Consider the following 22428-nt stretch of genomic DNA (forward strand, 5'->3'; position numbering starts at 1 on the left):
GGCCCCGCCTCACTGGCGCAGGACCCGTCCCCGCTGCTCCGGGCCCGCCTCCTGCGCGCAGGGCCCACCCACGCCCCTCGCGGGTCCGCCGCGGGGTGACCCCGGCCCCGCCAGAACCCGCCCCGCCGCTCAGGCCCCGCCCCGCACGTGCCCGCCCCGGGGTGACCCCGGGCCCGCCTGGCCCCGCCCCGCCGCACCAGGCCACGCCCCCTCCGCTTCAGTCCCGCCCCCTGACCTGGCCCCGCCCGGCCCCACGCGTGCCCGCCGCGGGGTGACCCCGGCCCCGCCTGGCCCGAGCCTGACCGCAAATATTTGCTCGGGGCCGTTCCGGAGCTCCAGCGGCCCGGGAACGCGGGGCCGCCGCCATGCAGCCCGTGCTGGGGGTCCTGCTCGCCCTGGCCGCGGCTCTGGGCTCAGGTAGGGCCCCAGGCTGGGTCGCCATGGGGCTGGAGGGCACTGGGCAGTGCGGGGCCCAAGGCCGGGCCGGGAGCCTGCAGGCCATGCCCCGTCCCACGGCGGACGGGGGATGCCGGAAGCAGCGGGTGATGTAGGGCGGGGACCCTCCTGCTCCAGGGCACATGGATCAGGACATAGGACAGGGATCGCCTGCTCCATAGGACGGAGTTCCCCTCCTCCATAGGACATGGATCCCATGCTCTGTGGGACAGAGAGATCTTCCTCTGTGGGGCAGGGATCCAACACTCCACAGGGCCCCAGTGCTCATGCTGTGCCCCCATGGGCACACTGAGCTCCTGCCACACTCCCCAGGCCACCGCTCACCCCTCAATGACTTCCAGCGCCTGCGAGCCACCGAGCTGCTGGCAGTGCCTATGGACTCACCGCCACCACTGCCGGAGCAGGGCACTGCGGAGCAGTGTGCCCAGCGCTGTGCCACCAGCCTGGCTTGCCGGTGAGCAGGACACGGCGCCACCCTGGGGCAGGTGGGAGTGCACGGGCCACAACACCGGGTCACTGCACTTGGACACTGGGTGCTCACGTGTGTGACCCAGGTCCTGCTGGCCCTGGCTTCACACAGTGCCATGCCAGATTCCTGCTGTGCCTCCCAGGGCTTTCCACCATGACCAGCAGAGCCAGTTGTGCCAGCTGCTGCCCTGGACCCAGCACTCACCCCGCATCCAGCTGCAGAAGAACATCCGCTATGACCTGTACCAGAAGAAAGGTGGGCTGGTGCCATGGGTGGGCATGGGGACACCACAGACTGGGCACAGGACTCCTCATTGCCCATTTGCTCTGACCCGGCCCTGGGGCTCTGAAGAGGTGCCTGGCTCTGCTCAGACTACCTGCGGGACTGCATCGGGGGCGATGGCTCCAGCTACCGCGGCACACGGGCCATCACGGAGAAAGGGCTGCGCTGCCAGCATTGGCGAGCCACAACACCACATGATCACAGGTGCCCCCGTGTCCCTGGCTCTCCCATGGCACCTACCCTGGGCAGCATGGGGCAATGGGGAATGGGGTGGGAGCAGTGTGGATAGCACAGGAGCAATGGGTACAGCTTGGGGGCAATGGCACTGACGGGGTGGTGCATCATCCTTGCTGTGCCCGCTCCAGGGCAAAGGATTCCTGTCAGCCCTCCTACCCACTCTGCTGCCAGCAGGTTTCTGCCATCCCCTCGCAATGGGCTGGAGGAGAATTACTGCCGAAACCCTGACCGGGACAAGCGGGGCCCTTGGTGTTACACCGTTGATCCCAATGTCCGGCACCAGAGCTGCGGCATAAAGAAGTGTGAGGATGGTGAGTGCCACATCCCAGGATCACCCTGTGCTCTATTTTTCTCCCACACTGAGCTCTGTGGTTGTTGGCAGCTGTCTGCATGACCTGCAATGGGGAGGATTACCGTGGCACCGTGGACCACACCGAATCAGGGACGGAGTGCCAGCGCTGGGACCTGCAGCACCCACACAAACACCCCTACCACCCCAACAAGTACTGGCCCCCAGTCCCCAGCAGTGCATTGCCCTCGAGTGCCAGGTGCTGGGGTGATGGTGCCGCCCCAACTGCTGCTCCCTGTCTCTGGCCCAGGTACCCTGACAAGGGGCTAGATGACAACTACTGCCGCAACCCTGACAGCTCCGAGCGGCCCTGGTGCTACACCACCGACCCCGAGCGGGAGCGCGAGTACTGCCGCATCCGCATCTGCAGTAAGTCCCCACCAGCATCGTGCGCTGCTGGGCCTTGAGGGTCCTGGGTGCCACTCCTGACCCTGCTACTCTGCCCCTCTCTCTGGCCACACAAGCAGAAAAACGCCCACGGCCTGTCAACGTCACCAATGGCTGCTTCAGGGGAAAGGGTGAAGGCTACCGAGGCCAAGTGAATGTTACTGTGTCGGGGATCCCCTGCCAGCGCTGGGACTCCCAGGTGCCCCATAAGCATCACTTCGTGCCTGAGAAGTACCCGTGCAAGTAAGGAGATGGCTGTGCACCCCAGAAGGGTGGTGCTGGGCAGCACCCATGAGAGTGGGATTGAGAGGGGACAGCCATGTGCCCCCTCCTCCAGGGACCTGCAGGAGAACTACTGCCGCAACCCCGACGGATCAGAGGCACCGTGGTGCTTCACCTCCCGCCCCACCGTCCGCATCGCCTTCTGCTTCCACATCCGCCGCTGCCCTGATGAGCAGGATGCCCAAGGTGAGCCGCCCCAGGCACCTGTCCCTAGGTGCCCAGCCCCGTGCCCCTGTGAGGGATGCCAGCTCTCCCTGCTTGTCTCCAGAGTGCTACCACGGCCACGGCAAGCACTACCACGGCCACGTCAGCAAGACCCGCAAGGGAATCACCTGCCAGCCCTGGGCTGCCCAGACACCCCACATGCCCCAGTGAGTGTGTGAGAGGGGGTGGTGGATACATGGATGGGGATGGAGATGGGATTGAGGTGGAGTTGGAGATGAGGATGGGGATGGTGACAGTGATGGTGACTGCCTCCTGGCAGGATCTCACCTGCCACCCACCCTGAGGCACGCCTGGAGGAGAACTACTGCCGCAACCCCGATGATGACAGCCATGGCCCCTGGTGCTACACCATGGACCCCCGTACCCCCTTCGACTATTGTGCCATCAAGCCCTGTTGTGAGCCCGTACCCACATCCCTGCAGAGCTAGAGGGGACCCTGGCCACACACAGGGTAGTTTTGGTCCCCTCGGGGTGGCTGGATCCTGTGCCACTGCTACCCTCTGTTTTCTCTCTGCAGCTGGCAGCACAGTGCCCTCCATCATGGAGAATACAGGTGGCGGCCCACGGGTCCTGGGTGGGCACTCTGGGGTGGGTGCTGGTGGTACAGCCCCAGCTGATGCCCACCCTGCCCACAGACACAGTGACATTTGAGCAGTGTGGCCAGCGGGAGGAGAGGCTGCAGCAGAAGGGGCGCATCGTTGGTGGCCAGCCTGGCAACTCGCCCTGGACTGTCAGCATCCGCAACCGGTGAGGGGGTGTCCCACGTGCGCTGCCATGTACTCAGTGTCCCCCCAGAGCTCAACCCCTGTCCCCACAGGGCTGGTGTGCACTTCTGCGGGGGATCCCTGGTGAAAGAGCAGTGGGTGATCAGCACACGCCAGTGCTTCTTCTCCTGGTAAGGCTGAGGCTGGGGCATGGGGTGGTGGGACTCCCCTGTGCCCTCATGTCCCTGTCCCACAGCGATGCCGACCTGACGGGCTATGAGGTGCAGCTGGGGACGCTCTTCAAGGACCCTGGCCCTGGGGATCCTGACCAACAGACCATCCCCATCGTGCGGATTGTCTGCGGACCCTCTGAGTCCCAGCTGGTGATGCTGAAGCTAGCAAGGTGAGTGGCTGTGCCTTGGCCTCTGCCATGCTCCACTGCTGGCCAGGCTGGCACTGTCCCACTGCCCCTTTTGCCACAGGCCAGCTGCTCTGACCAGGCGTGTGGCCCTGATCTGCCTGCCCCCCGAGCGCTATGTTGTGCCTGCAGGCACTGTCTGCGAGATCGCCGGCTGGGGGGAAACCAGAGGTACCTGTCACAGGCAGCCCCTGCTGGGGGATTCCCTGTTCAATACAGCCCCTGCCAAAGCCATTCCATCCCCTCTGCCCACAGCATCCCCATGTCCATGGCATCTCCCTGCTCACAGCATCCCTTGCTCGAAGTATCCCTTGCCGGCAGCAACCCCCAGATGCCTGGCATACCCCTGCTCACAGCATCTCCCTTCCATGGTGTTTTCCTGCCCATTCCATCCCCCTGCCCACAGCATCTCTCGCCCTTGCTATCACCCTGTCCATGGCATCCCTCTTCCACATTATCTCCCTTCCGCATCCTCCTGCAATGACATTACTGCCATGTCATCCTCCTGTCCATGCATTTCCCTGCGCACAGCATCCCCTGCCTGTGCCATTCCCCTGTATCCCTGCACACTGGTGCTCCCTCCTGTGCCCGCTGCCCCGCGCTCTCTGCCCGCAGGCACGGCGGATGGCAGCGTGCTGAACGTGGCGCGGCTGCCAGTGCTGGCCCACAGCGAGTGCAACAGGGCACTGCGGGGGCGCCTCAAGGAGAGCGAGCTGTGCACTGCCCCGCTGCGTGCTGGAGTGGGAGCCTGCGAGGTGAGCTGGGCTGGGGACACCCACCCCTGGGTGAGGGAAGGTGCTGGCACCAGGGTGACACCACTCTCTTCGTGCCACAGGGCGATTACGGCGGACCACTGGCTTGTCTCACCGCTGACTGCTGGGTGCTGGAGGGAGTGATCACCCCCTCCCGTGTGTGTGCCCGCACTGACCTGCCTGCCCTCTTCATCCGTGTTTCCCTCTATGTTGACTGGATCTACAAGGTGATGAAGATGGGCTGAGCTGGCATTCCCAGCCTGGCATAGCTGCCACTACACAATAAAGGCACAGCCTTGGCCACAGGGGTTGACACTGCACAGGGTCTCACTTTTATTTAACACCAAACCCCAACCGACATCTCTGCCCTTGGCTACATTCACTCCATCTGCTTCTGGTGCTGGTGTGGTCCCCAGGGCCAGCAGTCACCCTGGGGCTGGCATAGCCCAGGACCACTGTGGGCACTAGGGGCTGTGCTGGCCTGTCCCATCCCACCTAGGCTGTCCCAGGTGCTGGAGGAACCAGTGGGCACAGTTCTTGAAGACATCGGCCTCTGTCTCCACACCAGCCAGTGCGTGGCCACCCTCAGGGTACCACAGCAGCCTGTGGGGAGGGACAGGACAGGAAGATGCCCATCCAGCACCCCAGAGCTCCCTCCTGGCTCCCACCTGCACCCCACTCACCGTGCTGGCACACCCCTGGCCCGCAGCACCCGGTACAGCTCCAGCGCCTGCGTGGGGCTGACGCGCCGGTCCCGAGCGCCCACGCACAGCAACACCGGTGTCTGCACCTGCAGCACTGCCCTCAGTGGGTGTCTGACACCCCACACCTGGCACCCCACAGCCATCCTCACTCTGCCCTACCTGGGCTGCCTGGGCGATGGGCGAGCGCAGTAGCATGGTGGCCACCTCCTCAGCACATGGCACTCGCTCAAAGGAGTAGGGCAGCCCCAGGGAGGTGTAGCGCCTGCAGCACAGAGACACCAGTAGGTATCACAGGGACATGGCATGGCATGGCACAGGATGGGGTTGGCACTCACCAGTCAGGGATGTCAGAGGTGCCCAGCAGTGCGGGCAGGTTGGAGACAGGGCTGCGCAGGGCACAGGCTTGGTAACGCTCAGGCTCACGGGTGAGGAGGTGGAGGGCGATGAAGGCTCCGTGGGAGCCAGCCAGCAGGGCCAGGTGGTGTGGGTCCAGGGGCTCTCTGTGCAGCGCCTGCTCCACTGCCAGCTGCACCCGTGGGGCACCCACCATTGGCACCCAAACAGCAGCATCCTCCCAGCAGCATCCCCCCAGCACCCTCAGCCCAGCACCCCTCACCTGGGTGTCTGCCACATCCTGCTCACCCACACGGGAAAGCAGGGAGCTGATGCTGGCCTGGCCAAAGCCCAGGGAGCCACGGTAGTTCACTGAGGAGACAGGTCCGTGGGTGCCATGTCTCACTGGGACACAAGGCCACATGTCCCCGAGCTCCCCAGCACTCACCCAGGAGCACGGCGAAGCCCAGCTGGCACAGCGCAGCCATGCTCGGACGCCAGCGGGCATCGAAGACAGCATGGGGGCCACCTGGGGCCAGCATGGGCATCACCTGGGCTGCCAGCAGCACTGCCAGGGTGTCCCCACTGTCCCTGCACTCACCATGGGGGCACACAACGAGGGGGTGCAGTGGTGTGCCATCTGAGGGGCTCAGTAGAAGGGCCTCAAAAGCCTGGGTATCTGCACCAGAGAAGGGGTCCCACTCAGCAGCCACCACCCTGGACACCCAGCACCCTGCCCCTCGCCACTCCTGGGGTTCCTGGCACCCAGGCAGCACCGAGGTGCAGCAGGGGCCCCCAGGGGCTCACCCTGTGCGTCAAGACCCTGCCCACTGCAGGGTGGCTGGATCGTCAGGGTCTTCCAGGTGACACCAGGAACGGTTGGGGTGTCCTCCACTGGCACCCAACCAAGGGGCAGCTCGTGGCCTGCTGGTGGCAGCACAGCCACCACCTGGACACAGGCAATGGATGACACTGGGGCTGTGCTGTGACAAGGCTGTGCCATGCCAAGGCTGTGACATACTGGATCTGGCTGTGCCACACCACATCATGGCATGTGTGCCACACTGAGCTGTGCCTAGCTGCATATTGCTGTGCCATATCCCACTGTGCTGCATGTGCCAGGGCACTGCTCACCAGGCTGGGGGGGTGGTGGGGGGCTGAGCAGGTGGCCACCAGCAGGTCCCACTGGAGAGTGAGCAGCTCCCAACACCCATCAGATGACCCTGAGGACAGAACACGTGTTGGTGACCACAGCTGCTCACTAGAGCACCATGGGTGGCTGGTACCATGTACCTGCTGTGAGGTTGGTGACGGTGCACGCCTCCGTATCCACGAGCAGCAGGTCCTGTGGGGGTGCAGAGCACAGGCAGCAGTGTCACCATGGGCTGTGTGGTCACATCCCTGGCCCTGCCATGCCCTGGACTCACCGTGCGGCTCCGCTGAGGAGTGCCCAGCACGGCTCGCCGGCTGTCAGCTGCCCAGCACCGCGGGGGCAGCGCCTCTGTGTAGAGCCCGGCAAAGGCTGCAAGTGGGGCAGAGTGCTGGGCTGGTGAGCCAGGGTCACAGGCACCTGGCAGGGGGTGGCACCAGTCCCCCATCAGAACCCAGCTCTGCCCACCATGCCTTCCTCACCCTCCGTGGGCTCCTGAACCACATCGAGCACTGTCACTGTCTGCCTTGTCTGCCAGGTGAGCTGGGGAGAGCTAGTGTTCAGGGATGGACCCATGCCAGGGGAAACTGAGGCAGGGAGGCTTGGGGACACCCCCACCCCAGCCAGGCACCACGAGAGGCTGTGACACCTGGGCACTGTGCTGGCAGCACAAGGTGGCACAGCCATGCCTGGTGCCCGTGAGGCCCAACTCACCATGCACAGGCGCAGACACTGCCGGTGGGGCCCCCCCACAGCCCCCTCCAGGTAGAGCAGGCGCTGGCCATCAGGGCTCAGCCGGGGCGAGCAGACAGACCCCTTCTCTGCTGACAGCAGCTCTGTGGGCAGCAAGGGGTCAGCATCCCAGGGACACCCGGGCACCCCCAGCGCCCCAGCACTCACCGCAGCACCCGCTGGCCAGGTCCAAGTAGAAAATCCCTGACCTGGGAGGAAAGAGTGGTCAGGTTGGACCCCCACTGTGCTGACACTGCATGGACATCCTGGCATGGTGCTGGTTGCTGGCTGGGACCCACCTCCTGTTGGAGCAGGCGTTCAGCCCCAGGCGGAAGGGCTTGTGCCACCAGCCCACGAACACCACACCATGGTCATCCGGGGACCACAGGGCCTGTGTGACAGTCAGGCTCATCCCACAGCCCCAGGCTGGATCCCCTGGGATGCTCCCTGCACCCCATCCTGACCTGGCCAGGGGAGAGGTGCTCCGGGACTCCCTCCAGCACTGACAGGCTGAGGTCCTGCAGGTCCACGACGCAGAGGACGGGCACACTGCGTGTGCTCAGGGCCTCCCCCCAGTCCTCGTGGTACACAAACTGCTTGCCCTGTGGCACAGACCCATCAGCCCCATGGCCGGTGCCTCCAGGCATGCAGCTCTGTCCATGACACACTCATGGGATGTACAGCGCACTCATGGGGTGCACAGCATGTTCAGGGGGTGCCTGGTGTGCCAAAGGGACTTGTCCCATGTTCACAGTGTGCATGGCATGTTGGGGGTGCACTTGAAAACACTCATGGGGCACCTACCTCCTCATCCTCATCCTCTGCTGCTGGCCAGGCTGCTCCTGGCACATCCCAGGGGCAGGGGGGCTGCGGTTTGGGCCGGCTCTTCTCAGCCACATAGAGGAGCCGTGTCTCTGAGTGTGACCAGGCCAGGCAGGCAAAAGGCCCTGGCATGGCAAAGAAGTGCCAAAGCCCAGCCTGGTACAGGCACAGCTGGGCACCAGGTAGCCACCAGGGCTGCTGGCCACACCAACCTCCCCCCTGATGTGGGCGGGAACCATGGGGAAGGGGCCCTACCCTCCGTGTAGACGTCCCCATGCTTCCCCAGCGCCGTGAGATCCACGCTGTGGCTGCATCCCCCGCTGTCCCACACCTGGGGGGACGGGCGGCACACGGTGTACACGGTGCCACCGCCCTGCACTGGCACTCGGACCGCCCCGGTGAGCGACCGGCACAGCCGCGTTACCTCCAGCAGCTCGCGGCCCTGCGGCGGGCAGCGTTTGAGCGCGGCGCGGCGCTGGCCCGTGGGCGAGTCCTGGCTGAGGAGCCTGAGGGCGGGAGGGACGGCGGCTGCGGCGGGCCGTGCGCTGTGGGCACCGGCCACGGCACAGACACAGCGCCCCATCCCGCACCCGCCCGCGCCCTACTGGCTGTGGATCTCGGCGCTGAGCGCGGTCCGGCTGACGGCGAGGCCCTGGCGGCCGGCTGTGCGCCGCAGGCTGTAGTGGCGGCCGAAGCGCAGGAGCCGCCGGCGGGCCAGGTCGGGGCGGCTGCACTCTGAGGGACGGGACCGTCAGCGCCCGCTCACACCGGGACAAAGGCGCGGGGGTGGCCGGGCCCGCCACTCACCGGTGTAGAGCTGGAAGGTCTGGCCCCCAGCCGCGGCCCTCAGGGCGGCACGGGTGACGGCAGGGAACCGGCTCAGCTCCCGGTAGCAGGCAGCGGGGCTGTGGGCCGCCTGGATGAAGGAAGGGACATGCTCACCCCCTGCCCATGTCCCCCGCCTGAAGCGGGGCTGTGCCCACCCACACAGTTCCCCCTGAGGCCCCTGCCCACCTCCACACCCTTCTCGGTCGCTGTGGCCATGGGGCTGTTCTCTGCCGGGCCGGGCCTGCCGCCTGCAGTGGGACGGCTGCCAAAGCAGGCGGGAGGAGCCCGGCGGCAGCGCCCGGCCGGTGCCAGCCCTCCAGCCGCTCCCCGCTGCCCCGCATGGCCAGGCCGGGGTCACCCTTCCCACGGCCCAACACATCCCCATGGCACAACCGCACACCCGGGCAGCTGAAACGTCCAGTGGCCACCAGCTCCTGGAGTGGAAATGACACCGGTACCAGCACTACCACCAGGGACACTGGGGTGCTGAACTACATCGTTTATTGGGGGTCAGCAGCAGGGGTCAGCACCCTTAGCACTGCAGGTGCTTGAGCAGCCACAGTGCCATGTTCATGAAGCCATCAGCTTCAGCTTCGACACCAGCCAACGCGTGGTTGTTCCCTGGGTACCAGAGCAGCCTGGAGGCGAAACAGGGATTAGTGCTGTGTCTGCACCCCACAGCTCAAGCCCTCAGCACCCCACTCACCGTGTGGGCACCCCCCGGGCCTTGAGGGCACGGTAATACTCCAGACCCTGCTTGGGGGGCACACGCCGGTCATCCTCCCCCAGCATCAGCAGCACGGGTGCACGGACCTGCAGGAGCAGCACAGCCTCAGCACTGGCACTGCTGTTGGGGACAGGGACAGGGATGGGGACAGTGACATACCTGGTCAACATAGCGTATGGGTGACTTGTGAAGCATCTCTGTCCACTGGGCTGGGTCTGGCAGGGCATCAGGTTTGTAGGGCAGCCCTGTCTCTGTCAGGCACCTGCGGGCAAGAGAGTTGGGGGCACATATGTGGCCGGGATGGCAAGGAGCCTGGGAAGCTGGGGTAGCAGTACTCACCAGTCCGGGATGTCGGTGGTGGCCACCATGGAGGCAATGTTCACCACGGGGTTGCGGACCACGCAGGCATGGTAGGTGTCAGGGAACTGCCCGATGAGGTGGCACGCCAGGAAGCCCCCATGCGAGCCGCCGACCAGTGCCACCCGGCTAGCATCCAGCATCTCCTCCTGCAGCACCCGCTCCACGCAGAGCTGCCACCACAGGGAACACCCACTGAGCAAGGCAGCCCCACTTGCCCTTCTCAGGGCACCTGCAGGAGCACACAGTGCCCCAGGACCACGTGCCAGGCCATACCTGCACATCGTGTACGTCCTGTGTGCCCACGTTGCCTGGCAGGGAGGCCACGCTGTCCTGGCCAAAGCCCAGTGAGCCACGGTAATTCACTGCATGGGGAGCAGTGTCAGAGCCCTTCCTCCTTCATGCCCCCACCCCACCCCTCCATGGGTGCTGTGTCACCAGAGCCCTGGTGTCACTCACCCAGCAGCACAGCAAAGCCCACACGGCACAGCGCCGCCGGGTACAGCATCCACCCGGCCGTGAAGACGGAGTGAGGACCACCTGCAAATGGCAAAAGCAAAAGGGGGGTGACCCTGCCCGGCTGGGGTACAGTGGGGTGGGGACAAGCTCTTACCATGGGGCATCACGACCAAGGGGGGCTTCTGGCCAGCGCGACCCTCGCTTGGGCGCATCAGGATGGCATCAAAGTCCAGGCCCCCTGTGGAGGCAGGGAGGGGGTGTCAGGGAGCAGTGAGGATGGTGGAGCACAGTCTGACCCCACCTTGGGCACTCACCGTACTGGGGATGCTCCTGCTCTGGTGGGGGCTGCAGGGTGCGGATGCCCCAGCTGATGCCAGGCACAGGGGGGGCATCCTGCAGGCAGATCCACTGTGTCTGTGCCTCATGGCCAGCAGCGGGCAGGACTGCCACTTTCTGTGCAGGGAGAGGGATCAGTGCCCATGCCAAGGGGGTGGTGGGCACTGGGGAGAGGGGTCAGTGCCCATTCCAAGGGGCTGGTGGGCACTGGGGACATTACTTTACCAACATGGGGGGGCAGCTAGGGGTGGAAAACCTGGCCACCAAGAGGTCCCGGTCGATGGTGAGGACAGACCAGCTTCCCTGGGGAGAATCTGAGGAGGAGGGGGTCAGACCTGCAGGTGTGACCCTCTCCCCACCCCTGGAACCAGCATGGCCCCATTGACCTGTCACTCACCAGCTGTCAGCGAAGTTGTGGTGCCTGTTGCCGTGTCCACCACGAATACATCCTAGGGCCATGAGAGCAGAGTCCAGCGGAGCCCTGACCCAGCCAGGGCCCCCTTGTGTCCCCCAGTACCCCCTCACCTGCTGGCTGCGCTGGGCCGTGTCCAGCAGGATCCTGCGGCTGTCGGCCGCCCAGCACATCCCTGGCAGTGCGCCACAGTAGATTCCCGGGAAGGCACCTGTGATCAGAGTGGTGGTACTCAGCATCCCCCTGAGTCTCCCCCAACACCCCCAGAGCTGTACTCACCCCATGCTTGCCGTGGCACAGCCTCCAGCACCGTGCTGGTGTGTTTGGTGTACCAGTCATACTGCAGGAGACATGGCATTGGGCAAGTTTTGCAGGGTCTCAGCCTGCCTGCCCCCACTGCAGCCCAAGGAGGGACATTGCTGCCCTCCTGCCAGCCCCACCAAGCATGGGCACCCTGGCACCTCCCTGGTGCCTGCCAGTGTCCCCCTGGTGCTGCTCACCATGCGGAGTTGGCTGCACTGCTGGTGGGGGCCCAGGACATTGTTCTCCAGGTAGACAATGCGGCAGCCATCAGGGCTGAGTCGTGGTGACCACACGGCCCTGGTGTCCTCAGAGAGCAGCTCTGCATGGGGACGAGGGGATGGTGAGGGGATGGTGAGGGGTGGCAGGGGAGCCAGGGCACCAGCAGGATCAGGGCGTGCACTGCTTACCGCATCTCCCACCCGTCAGGTCCACGTAGAAGAGCGCTGACCTGCCAGCACAGAGGGGTGTCACAGTGGGGTCAGGGGGCCAGGCTGTGGGGTTGGTGCCCTGCAGGGTCCTACCAGCAGGGCTGGGCTGTGGGGTGCCCTGCAGGGACTCACCGGCGGTTTGTGCAGTGCCGCAGCCCCAGGCGGAAGGGGTCGTGCCACCAGCCCACAAACACCACGCCAGTGTCCTCAGGTGACCAGAAAGCCTGTGGGGAGAGGGGAGATACTCAACACAAAATGCTTCTGGCTCCTGAAACCTCCTTTCTCTGGTTCCCTGCAGCTCCCCATCCTGACCTGGCCGGGAGAGAGGTGCTCTGGGATGCCCTCCAGCACCGAGATGCTGTTGCCCTCGATGTCCAGGACGCAGAGGACGGGCACACTGCGGGTGCTCAGTGTCTCTCCCCAGTCCTCGTGGTACACGAACTGCTCGCCCTGTGGCACAGTCTGGTCAGCCCCACAGCCACACAGCCAGCCCCCAGCTGACCCAGGGTGGGGAGACCCCACCTTGACGGGTGCATCCTCCTTCTTGGGGTGCCCCATGTCCTCATCAGAGGTGCCCAGCTCGGGGGCTTTGCTCTGGAAGAAGGACTCAGCCTTGGGACGCTTCTTCTCCGCCACATAGAGCAGGTGGGTCTCCGAGTGAGACCAGGCAAGGCACCCAAACTGGTCTGCAGGGGCAGGTCAGCACTGGCCACCCTGTCCCCTGAAAACCCACACTCCCTGGCATCCACCAGCCCCTCACCATCATCATAGACGCTGCCATGCTTGTCCAGTGCTGTCAGGTCAATGCTTTTCACCTTCCGGTTCTGATCCCAGACCTGGGGGCAGAGATGCCAGGGAGGTCCCAAGACACAGTGTGGTTCCAGCCCCGAACCCCAGTGAATATCCATTTTCCCTCAGAACCCTCCTCACCTCCAGGAACTGCTTCTCTTTCTCCTTCTCCTTGCCAGGGACCTTGCGCAGGACTGCCTTCAGCATCCCACTGGGGGACTCCCGGCTCAGCAGCCTGTGGGTGAGTGCCCATCAGCCCCCACTTATCGCTTCCCCGAGGACCACGTGTGGGGGGCAGCATGGGACTTACTCTTCCTTGATCTCAGAGCAGGTGCCAGCAGGCCCCGAGTAGACAATGGAGGCTCCATCGTGGAAGATGAGGTACTGACGGCAGAACTTGATGTTCTCAGCCCTCGCCAGGTCCCGCTGCGACCACTCTGCAGGGAGCAGGGTGAGGACACCAGCTGCATCCCCACCAGCCAGGCAAGGACTCCCCGGATCCCTCTTTCCCCCCTGGTCCTCCCCATCCCCGTACCGGTGTAGAGGCTGCAGTACTTGCCCCCGTACTGGGTGGTGAGGTCGGGGCCGAGGCAGGCAGTGCTGAGCCCCGGGTGCTGGCTCAGCTCTCGGTACAGCTCCGACAGCTCCTCCGCACGTGGCTGTACCTGCGGGACACGCCGCGGCTGGAGGGGAGGGGGGCCCGAACCGGGGAGTAATGGGGCATAGGGGCACTTACTGGGGCTCCAATATAGACGGGGGGAATTTTGGGGGGTACTGGGGGAAGCGCTTGAAGAGCCGGGGTACATGGGGGGAGAAGAGTAGTGCAGGACTGGGGCAGTACCGGGGGTGCAGAGACAGGACACTACTGGGGCACCAGGGACCAGGAGGGCACTGGAGAGCAGATCCTGGGGTACACAGCCGGGACCAGGAGGGCACTGGGACAGTTGCCGGGGTACCCGTGGCTACCAGGATCCTGATTGCAGGTCCTGGGGTGCAAGGGAGCCTAGGAGGGTCCTGCAGCAATTGGGGTCTATGGAGGAGGTGGAAGGGTACCGGGGTGGTGCCGAGCCGGAGAGCAAGCGGAGCAGCGGGGTCGGGGGACGCAGGGCTCGCGGGGGGCGGTGCGGGACGGGCCTCCCGGGGGACGGACGAGGGGGGCAGCGGGGGAGTCCCGGGGCTCTGACGTCACTCCCCCCATCCCCTCACCGGCGGCTCCATGTCCTCGCGGCGGGGGTCGGGGCCAGGTTCGGCACTTCCGGGATGGGGCGGGGCCTCCGGCCTGCGGCACCTCCCATTGGCTGCGGCGCTCGGGCCACCTCCCGCTTTGAGGCGCCCCCCGGTGGGCGCGGGCGACGCTGCAGCCGCAGGCAGGGGGGTCCCCCGCGCCCCCGACGTGTCCCGGTGGTCGTCCCCTGCCACCGGATCGCCCGCGGGACCCTCTGAGGCGGCAGCCGGGGGACAGACCGCGGCCCCGCAGCCTCTGGATCGCCCCGGCATGGTTTGCAGAACAGGGGTGGTGGCTGCAGAACAGGGGCTCTATGCGCAGGACCGGGTGGATCGGACTCTTGAGAGGCACAGGGATCCCCAGTCCAGCAGCCTGGCTGGGGGGTATCGGGCCATCGGGGGCCCATGCTCAGGGGTGTGGGATTTAGTCATTGGTGCCCGCAGTGGCCCTGTCAACGGGGATTGGGCCCTTGGGAGCCCACCAGAGCCAGCAGCCTGGCCAGGCAGGTGAGATCGGGTCCTTGATGCCCACAGGGACCCCCTATCCCAGCGGCCCAGCTGTGAGTGGCAGAGGTCAACAGTGCTTGGTGACAATCAGATCCATTCCAGCCACCCCCGCCATGGCAGGGGTCCCGATCCCCCGCCCCCCACACTGCAGGCAGGCAAGAATCGGGGCCAGTCCGTGGTTTGTGTCAAGTCCTTTTTATTCTGTTCCCACAGAAACACCTGGTGAGGGGGCAGCTTCTGGGAGGGAGTCACGACACAGCGGCGGGGGTGGTACGGCACGGTACGGCACGGTACGGCACGGTACGGGGTCACTACGGGTGGCACAGAGCACAGCAGACACGCACACCGTCACAATGTTCAGAGGGAGCGCACCCGGCATCGCACTTACCGCTGGAAACGGCGCCCAGCCGCGCTCGGCCCTCGGTCTTTGCACCCCCCGTCCCCCCGCCCTGTCCAGCAGATTGCCACACCTGGGGCTGGGGGCCCGGCCCGGCGGGGGGCTGCGCGCCCCCGCTCCTGGCAGGCACGAAGGCAAGGTGGCGGATGTGCTCGGGCGGCGACATTGGCCCCGGCGGGGGTCTCGGTCCCGCGTGCGGTTGACACACTGTACAAGTATTTACAGCGCGAGGAGCGGCGGGGCCGGCGGCCCGCGGGAGGCACCCCCGGGCTCTGCACTTGTCATGGCGGGGAGAGGCGGCGGCTGAGCGCGGGGCTCTCCTCCCCCCGTGCCACAGCCGCCGGCCTGCCCCCAGCCTTGGGCACCGACCGGCAGAGCTCCCGGCGAGGGATCTGCCACAAAGCGTGGGCTTCCCGCGGCAGCCGGGTCCTCGATCACAAGTGCATAAATCTGCTAAGAGCTTTCAGTACAGCGATGGACTGATGGAGAAGAAAAAAAGAAAAGTCCAGGCAAAGAACAGCAAGCACTGAAAGGCGGGTGGAACCGTGCAGAGAAGTAGCAAGCCATGCTCTACGACGGGACAGACGGTCACGGGCGCTAGGGCTGCCCTTTGGCAAAGTGGCCCTCCGTGGGTCGAACATGCCACGAATTCATACGCACGGGTGGTCGGTACTGAATAGTTCTCGGGTCGCTCGGCGGCACGCTTTGCGATGGAACCCTTAGGCGCGACATTGAACTGATTAGCTATTCACAGGTCTTGTTCTGGAGTCGTGTTATTTCGTTGCATAGAACATCAGGCGGGTGAGCGGGCGGCTGCCCCCGCCACGGGGGTGTCGGCGGGGCGCTGCCAGCGCGGAGAGGCGGCGGGGCGCGGGCGAGCCCCCTCCTCGGGCTGCCTCCCCCCCTGGGAATCCCCTCCTGGCAGGGCGAGTGGGCTTTGGCCGCCGGCCGCTGCGCCGGCCGTCCCCGCAAAATGGCTTGAGAAGGACTTGGATTGCACAGTAAAAGGAAGGATACTGCCGGAGGCAAAGCTCTCCTGATCTTGTTCCACGGGATTTGTGCTCTTTTGTAGCCTCCTGCACTCTATTGCTTCTACAGACGACAGCCCGTGTGCTAACTCATCGCACAAAGCAAAGAGGGAAGAGGATTTGGTATAAACTTTAGAAAAATAAAACCCCGAAAACAAAAGAAAATGAACCCAAAGAAACCGAGGAAAAAAGGACCCCCCCTGACGACGCCCCGTGCCCCCCCCCCACCCCCCGGTGCGGATGAGGTATACACAGAAATCAAAGTGGGATGATTAAGGCTGTTCTTGAAAGAAAAGGGGTGCCCGGCGGCAGGCGCGCTGGCTGCGTGGCGAGGGCGAGCGCGGCCCTTTCAATGCTTCCAATGGCTTCGGGACACGCGCCCAGCCGGCCGCGCCGCCTGTCAGAGTCCTATGGCCTCGTATTTCGGTAGTGAAACAGTGTTAGGTCCTAGCTGACGCGCCCCGGGGCTCCCCGGCGGGGCCGAGCGCGGCCGCAGTGCAGGGGGCGCGGGGACGGCCCCGGCGGGGCGGGTGGGGTCGGGAAGGAGGAGCGGCGCCCACGGCGCCCAGCCCTCGGCTCGCGGGGGGGAAAAACCTATGAAGAGGCCAGAGCTGGGGTTCAGAGGGAGCAACTCTGCGTATAATCTTGAGAAAGGGCCGCAGCCGACCTACGGGGCCTGACCCGACGGTCCGGACCAGGCCCATCCCCTCGGGGCAGCTGCCGGGGCTCGCCGAGTGCCGCGCCGGAGCTGCTCGCCAGGCGTGGGGGGCACCCGCCCCGGGGCGTCCGCCGGGCCCCTGCTCGGCCGTCGTTTGGTCCAGCATCCAGGGATCGCCCTGTTTTCAAAAGCTTGCGAGACACAGAGAGGGAGAGAGAGAGAGAAAGAAACAGAGAGAGAGAGACAGAGAGAGCGAGAGAGTGAGGCGTTAGTCCGAGCAGCCCCTCCCCGCGGAAGGGTCCCCGCCGAGCGGCAGCCCTGGCCCGAGAGAAAAGGCCCCAGAGAGCCAAGAGGCACTGCCGGCGGAGCAGCTGCCGCCGCCTCCGCCCGCCCCCGCGCTGGACGGGCTCCCGGAGCAGAGCCCGGACCACCCAAAGCTTCCCTGGAAACCCAGGGTCTGCACCAGCGCTGCCGAGACAGTGGAACAAGGCCAAGCCTCCACGTCTTGGCTTGGGGCCAGCACCTGGGGACGAAGATGGCGATGAGTGGCCCAACACGAAGGGGATGGGTCTATGCTGTGTCTTTCCCAGCCTGGAGGCTGGGAGTATGGCAAAGCAGGGCTCAGCAGGTGCTCGGAGGACAGTGGTGCTGCTGGAACCTCAGAGGTGGAACGGCAGAGGGTACTCGTGTGCGGGTGTGCCCTGTACACTCACCGTTATACTCAGAGTCTGGCGCCGCGTGCTGAATTCATTGGCTTCTTCATAGGTTTTTCCACTGCAACGACTCAAATCTCCACTCACTTCCCAAACTCCTGCAGTGGAAGGGAGGAGGAGAGCATCAGGCACGGCCGGGGCAGGGAGAGCCGACGGCACAGTGCCCGCTGCTGGCTGCACTCACCTTGTGCCGTTCTCTCACCAGAACGAAGTGAACTTCTTGCCGAAAGCTGACACCGCTGTGGGGAAGCCAGGACAGGTGTCAGGATGGTGTAGTGACCCTGGTCCCCCACCTCCCTGGGCCCCGAACTGTGGGAGCACTGCATCCCACTGGCTGCACCCAGCCATCCCCAAGGTGCCTGACTCCATCTCAGAGTGCAGAAGAGCACCATCGCCCTGTCCCCATCCCGGGAGCAGCCCTCACCTTCAGTTAGTTTGCCTGCTTGTTCCGCTGCCCCCCCTGGCAGGATTTTGGAGAAGACACTCTCTCCTTCCCCGCCGGGCTGCCCTGTGGCCATGCCTGCGGGACCACGTGGCCCAGCCGCCCTTGGACCGGCCTTGCTGTCTGCTGGGGGACAAACGAAGCCACTGTTAGCAGGAGACAGGCCCGGCTGGGAGAGCTCAGCCGAGCTTTGGGGTGCCAGGCAGCTGGCATGAGGCGGGACAGATGGCACAGTGCCACTGGGGCTCACTGACCTGCTGCTCCCAGGGGCTGTGCTGACGGTGCTCTCCCTGGCTGCTGTGGCACTTTTGCTGCAGGTTTGGATGTGTCTGTCGGCTCCACTTTTGTCTGGAAAGGAGAAAACAGCTCTCAGGGCTCACCCTCCCAATAGAGCATCTGCTAGGGGTGGCCCAGGCCGGGAGGTGACACTGAAACCCCCAAACATTGCTCCACAACCCCAGAAGACACAGCAAGGCATCCAGGACATAGTGATGTCCCCTCCTGGGTCCCCTCGAGGGGATGGCAGCTTCCACAGCACCTATGGGTGTCTGTATTGGGTGTGTGAGTGGGATACACTTTACTCCATGGCTCCCATTCCCAACACTTCCCCTGCCAGCCCCTGACCACAGCCAGCTGTGCCGATTCCAGGCAGAGCTGTGGGGTCAGGATGCAGCCTGGCCAGCTAAGCCCATACTTACTGCCGGTGCTGGGTGTCCGCCCGGCTGTGCATGGAGCGTGGCCGGTGCCTTCCCTGCTGCCTGGGCCGGCCCTGGCTGCTGCTGCGGTGGCCGGGACGAGGGGGCTCCCTGTGTCCTGCCCCTGGTCTCAGGCTGTGCCGAGCTTGCTGGCTGGGCAGCCTGGCGTGCTGCCGGCTGCTGCCGCGCTGCCGGCTGCCCTGCCTGCTGCTGCCTGGCCGCTGGCTGCTGCGGGTGCGTGAGGGGCTCCTGCTTCGGCGCTGGCGTGGCCGGCCCATGCGGCTGGGAAGGTTTCTGTGCCTTGGGGGTCTCAGTGCCATGGTGGTGAGCAGCGGGGCGGGATGACGGGGCGTAATCAGCGGAGCTGGGGCCGTAAGGCGCGCGGGACTCGGGCTGCTGCGCCTTCTTGGGGCCGGCTGAAGGCCCATGGCCACGGGGCTCATGGCGGCCAGATTCTCGTGGGTGCTGCTTCGATGAGCGGCGTGGGGGCTCGTCGCTGGCGTGCCGGGAGGAGCCAGCGTGGCGATCGTACTCCCTGTGGTGCCGGTGCTCGCGGTGTTGAGGGTAGTCGTCGTGCTGCCACGGGTCTTCATCGGGGGGCTCGTCATAATCGTGGTAGGTGTGCTTAACTGGGGGTCTCTTCTGTGAGGAAGAGTGGCCACCGTAGTGCCTGACCCTCTCTGCCCGCGCCTCCCTGGGCTTATCAAACCAGTCTGTTTCCTCCTGACCCAAATGATAGGCTTCAGAAACCAAAAACAAACCACAGTCAATCTCTCGCTCGAGGCTGCGCGGGCGGAAGCCATGCAATGAAGTGGGAGGGACAAGCAGCGGGCACGCGCGCAGGGGACAGCACGTGCCGGTGGGGACGGGACGCGGCACAGCAGGGCACCGTGCAGGACCGGCTAACACCGAACACCCAGGGCAGGGGGAGGAAGGCACGTGTCAAGCAAACTGAGGCGGTGAGAGTGTCTCTGCGTACGAGCGGACGGGCATGCCCCGGGGAAGTGCCATGCTCTGGGGTGGTCACCACGGGGAGCTGTTACCTTCGCTGTCCGAGACAACGCAATGGGCATCATCCATGCCGTAGCCCTCCTCGTGCTTGTACGAGTGACTCCTTGGCACGTCTTTGATGTGCTTTTGCACATCAGGCAACGAGTGGCTGGAGCAGAACTGGGAGCAGGGGTCCCCTGCTGACTGGGGGCCCGGCCCTCCTGCAGTGCGTGACCCCCCCATTGACTTCCCCATGGGGCTGACAGGGCTCTCCTCCTCCGAGTGCTGCGAGCGCATGGGCGCCCGCCCACGGCTCTGGCTCATGCTGAGGGATGAGGGCTTGGAGCTGACTTTCTGGGAGCGCTCCATGCTCTCCCGCTCATAGGACTTGCTCCGGCCGCCCATCTCCCGGCTGGAGGACTTTTCCACCCCATAGCCAGAGGAGCGAGTTCTGCTGCTGGAAGAGTAGACCCGCTCCTCCTCATCCACCAGATCCCGGCTGGAGACACCGTAGTACTTTTGCTGCTCATAGACGTTCTTCTTCAGGCCATAGGTGATCTCATCCTGCAGCTTCTTGGCCCTGGAGGCCACATTGCTGCTGCCAATTGAGGTGGTTGTTGAGTAGGAGGCCAGGTCTGACTCTACATCTTTGGCTTCTTCAATGGGGGAGAACTTGGAGATCTTCTGCTCCATGCCCTGCTTCCTGTGCTTGCTGCGCTTGGAGGAGATGACAGCAGGTGCCAGGTTCTTGGATGAATGCTTCGGTAGTGGTGTGCCAGAGCTGTGCTTGTCCATCCGTGAGGAGTGCCGGTACTCACTGTCCCCATAGTAGTAGCTTGAGCTGGTGGAGCTCCCTGACACCCTGCCATTGCTTTCTGTGCCCCGGTAGTAGCTGTTCTTCCCACGATGGTCGGGGCCATGGTGATCATAGATGTCCTCCTCAGACTCCTCCTCAGCTTTGGTGTAGCAGCAGGGACGGCTGGAGCCCTCGGTGTCCCCTAGATCACTCTTCTCTCTGCTGTGGCGGCTATCGGTGCTCGTGCCCACTGGCTCTGCTTTCTGCCCGTCCACTGCTGGACTCTCCTTGGTGAGCTCGCTGATGTCCTCGATCATCACATAGTTACGGGGGATGTTTTGCTCCAGACTGGTGTAGAGGGACTCGGAAGAGTAGCTGGCTGAGGGGCCCGGTGCCGTGCTGGTTCTCTCAGCCGGCCGGCTCTCAGGTGCCTTGTACTGCTCATAGCCACTGCTCGCCGGTGCAGTGCTGAAGGTGACGTCAGGCACGGCAGAGGAGCTGGTGGCCGCACCGATTACCTCGTAGTTGGTGGGGATCTTCTGTTCTAGGTCAGCCAGGGAAGTCTGCCGCGGCTTCTGGTGCCCGCCAGCTATGTCTGCCGGGCTCTGGTAGAGGGTGGGCTGTGCCGCCGGCATGGTGGCTGCCCCAGCGAAGGCGCTCGGGGCTTGGTAGGGGTTTGGGGGCTGGAAGCCTGGCTGGGCTGGGGTGCCCAGCTCTGGGTATGCAGTGCCGGGGGCCGAGAAGCCACCAGGTGAAGTGAAGGTGGGCAGTGGAGCTGCCGGCAAGCCATCCTGTGAGGTGCTGGCTGTGGGGTACTGGGGGTGCTGGAGGCGTGGTGGTGGGAAGGCGGTGGGGCCCTGCGGGGCAGGGTATGGGTAGGCGCCATAGGAGGCGGCGGCCGCGGCAGCGGCGGCGGCGGCGGTGTAGTCGGGGTACTGCCCGGCAGGGCGCAGGCCGGCGCTGTCGTAGGCAGCGAGGCGCAGGCTGTGCAGCTCGCTGTCTGACAGGTAGTCGCGCCGATCCCCGGGGTAGCGCAGGTAGGGGTGGTCCCGCCCACCAACCCGATCCTTCAGCAGCGACTCCTTGCGCTGGGTGATGCCCAGCTCCAGGTACTTCAGCTTTGCATCGATCTCCTTCTCCTCCTCGTCCAGCTCCGCCTGCTTCTTCCGCAGCTTGGTGGCCTCATGCTCCACCAGCCTCAGGTCGCGGTCCAGCTCCTTCAGTAGGCTGGCCTTAGTGACAGGCGCGGTGGCCTTGGGAGCCAGGCTGCTCAGGTAGAGCTGAGAGGCAGCTGGGCTTGCCAAGGGGACGTGGGGCTCCTCAGGTGGTGGGCTGGGCAGCGTCCGCTTCACCTTGCGTGCCAGCGAGCTTGACTGCAGCCCCCCCACCTGCAAAGCCAAGGGACATCCGGTCAGGGGGGCAGGTGGGTGTCCCCTCCACGTCCCACCCCAAGCACTGCAGTGGTCCTCCCGTGCCCTAGGGGCTGGGGTGAGGCATCCCGCTGTGCACGTGTTCCCCCATGCACTGAGAAAGCAGCGTTTATGTAAAAGCGCAATAAATAGGATGGAAGTAACAGGCAGGGCGCTTTCTGTGAGTAATTACCAGGGGTGGCAGCCGGCCAAGCGCTGAGCTGGCCACGTGCATACCCTCTGCTGCAAAAAATGCTTTCTGTCCGCGGGCACTTGGCAGAGGGACTTGGGGGATTGCTGGTGGGTGCTGCTGCCCCAGGAATTGCCCCGGGACTTCTTGGCTGGGCACTTGACTGCCCAAGGCAACCCTGGTGTGAGGAGGCAAAGGTGTGAGCAAGAGCCACCACAACCCTAAGTGGAGCCGTGCATGGTGGTTGCTCCTCGAGAGAGAAGGGGGACCCATCTGGAGCAGGGGACAGCCCTGATGCTGCCAACCCACAGCATCTCCTGCCTGCAGACAGGCTCATGCAGCCAATGGACCTCCAGGGCCTCCCTCCAGCTGCTGGTGTTGGCATGCACGTCTGTGCCTGCTGTCTGCCATCAGCTGCCGCGGGGACCGGCCTTTTGA

At 65.0% G+C, this 22428-nt stretch overlaps 4 protein-coding genes across 7 annotated transcripts in view; 1 reads left to right on the plus strand and 3 right to left on the minus strand.

Annotated features, from left to right (window-relative positions):
- The first annotated feature begins 218 nt into the window (after nucleotides 1-218).
- MST1 (macrophage stimulating 1) lies at nucleotides 219-4881 on the plus strand. 3 transcript variants are annotated; one of them, XM_054640141.2, is made up of 18 exons: nucleotides 219-417; nucleotides 769-910; nucleotides 1068-1180; nucleotides 1297-1411; nucleotides 1619-1755; nucleotides 1827-1947; nucleotides 2044-2162; nucleotides 2258-2423; nucleotides 2518-2648; nucleotides 2731-2833; nucleotides 2947-3083; nucleotides 3205-3240; nucleotides 3323-3434; nucleotides 3505-3582; nucleotides 3648-3794; nucleotides 3874-3980; nucleotides 4425-4564; nucleotides 4645-4881. In XM_054640141.2, exons 1-18 carry the CDS (start codon nucleotides 366-368, stop codon nucleotides 4804-4806), a joined length of 2118 nt encoding a protein of 705 aa, XP_054496116.2. In that variant the 5' UTR covers nucleotides 219-365; the 3' UTR covers nucleotides 4807-4881. The 3 variants fall into 3 exon arrangements, with proteins under 3 accessions (XP_054496116.2, XP_054496115.2, XP_077040610.1); XM_054640140.2 differs by having other exon boundaries at nucleotides 2261-2423; XM_077184495.1 differs by lacking the exon at nucleotides 219-417 and having other exon boundaries at nucleotides 893-910; nucleotides 1277-1755.
- Nucleotides 4871-9612, minus strand: LOC129125019 (acylamino-acid-releasing enzyme-like). Its single transcript, XM_054640257.2, is given in 23 exon segments — nucleotides 4871-5164; nucleotides 5245-5351; nucleotides 5425-5527; nucleotides 5601-5791; nucleotides 5882-5970; nucleotides 6047-6127; nucleotides 6200-6277; nucleotides 6406-6547; nucleotides 6733-6821; nucleotides 6892-6943; nucleotides 7026-7120; nucleotides 7231-7291; nucleotides 7463-7584; nucleotides 7649-7689; nucleotides 7780-7871; nucleotides 7945-8082; nucleotides 8285-8427; nucleotides 8558-8633; nucleotides 8727-8808; nucleotides 8908-9037; nucleotides 9110-9218; nucleotides 9317-9361; nucleotides 9364-9612. Coding segments are annotated over 23 exon segments (2313 nt in total). The 5' UTR covers nucleotides 9472-9612; the 3' UTR covers nucleotides 4871-5025.
- A 2-nt stretch (nucleotides 9613-9614) lies between these two features.
- On the minus strand, nucleotides 9615-14724 carry LOC129124799 (acylamino-acid-releasing enzyme-like). Its single transcript, XM_054639916.2, has 22 exons — nucleotides 14148-14724; nucleotides 13477-13606; nucleotides 13252-13378; nucleotides 13083-13176; nucleotides 12913-12988; nucleotides 12675-12838; nucleotides 12465-12602; nucleotides 12285-12376; nucleotides 12132-12172; nucleotides 11922-12043; nucleotides 11701-11761; nucleotides 11535-11632; nucleotides 11407-11458; nucleotides 11235-11323; nucleotides 10988-11126; nucleotides 10828-10911; nucleotides 10674-10754; nucleotides 10491-10579; nucleotides 10197-10387; nucleotides 10017-10119; nucleotides 9837-9943; nucleotides 9615-9768 (listed from the first exon to the last, which is right to left on the minus strand). The coding sequence occupies exons 1-22, from the start codon at nucleotides 14436-14438 to the stop codon at nucleotides 9663-9665; spliced, it is 2475 nt and encodes an 824-aa protein (XP_054495891.2). The 5' UTR covers nucleotides 14439-14724; the 3' UTR covers nucleotides 9615-9662.
- A 127-nt stretch (nucleotides 14725-14851) lies between these two features.
- BSN (bassoon presynaptic cytomatrix protein) overlaps nucleotides 14852-22428 on the minus strand; it is an 88469-nt gene continuing 80892 nt past the window's right edge. Inside the window, exons 6-12 of one of the 2 annotated variants that reach the window (XM_054640055.2) lie at nucleotides 19649-21779; nucleotides 18609-19345; nucleotides 18165-18258; nucleotides 17893-18036; nucleotides 17653-17707; nucleotides 17469-17566; nucleotides 14852-16946 (exon numbers count right to left, since the gene is read on the minus strand). In XM_054640055.2, the coding sequence (XP_054496030.2) occupies nucleotides 17667-17707; nucleotides 17893-18036; nucleotides 18165-18258; nucleotides 18609-19345; nucleotides 19649-21779 (3147 nt within the window). In that variant the 3' untranslated portion in view covers nucleotides 14852-16946; nucleotides 17469-17566; nucleotides 17653-17666. The remainder of the gene's footprint in view (nucleotides 16947-17468; nucleotides 17567-17652; nucleotides 17708-17892; nucleotides 18037-18164; nucleotides 18259-18608; nucleotides 19346-19648; nucleotides 21780-22428) is intronic. The other variant, XM_077184494.1, reaches the window with a different exon arrangement.

The sequence above is a fragment of the Agelaius phoeniceus genome, chromosome 11 (genome assembly GCF_051311805.1).
Source record: "Agelaius phoeniceus isolate bAgePho1 chromosome 11, bAgePho1.hap1, whole genome shotgun sequence".
Taxonomy (NCBI): domain Eukaryota; kingdom Metazoa; phylum Chordata; class Aves; order Passeriformes; family Icteridae; genus Agelaius; species Agelaius phoeniceus.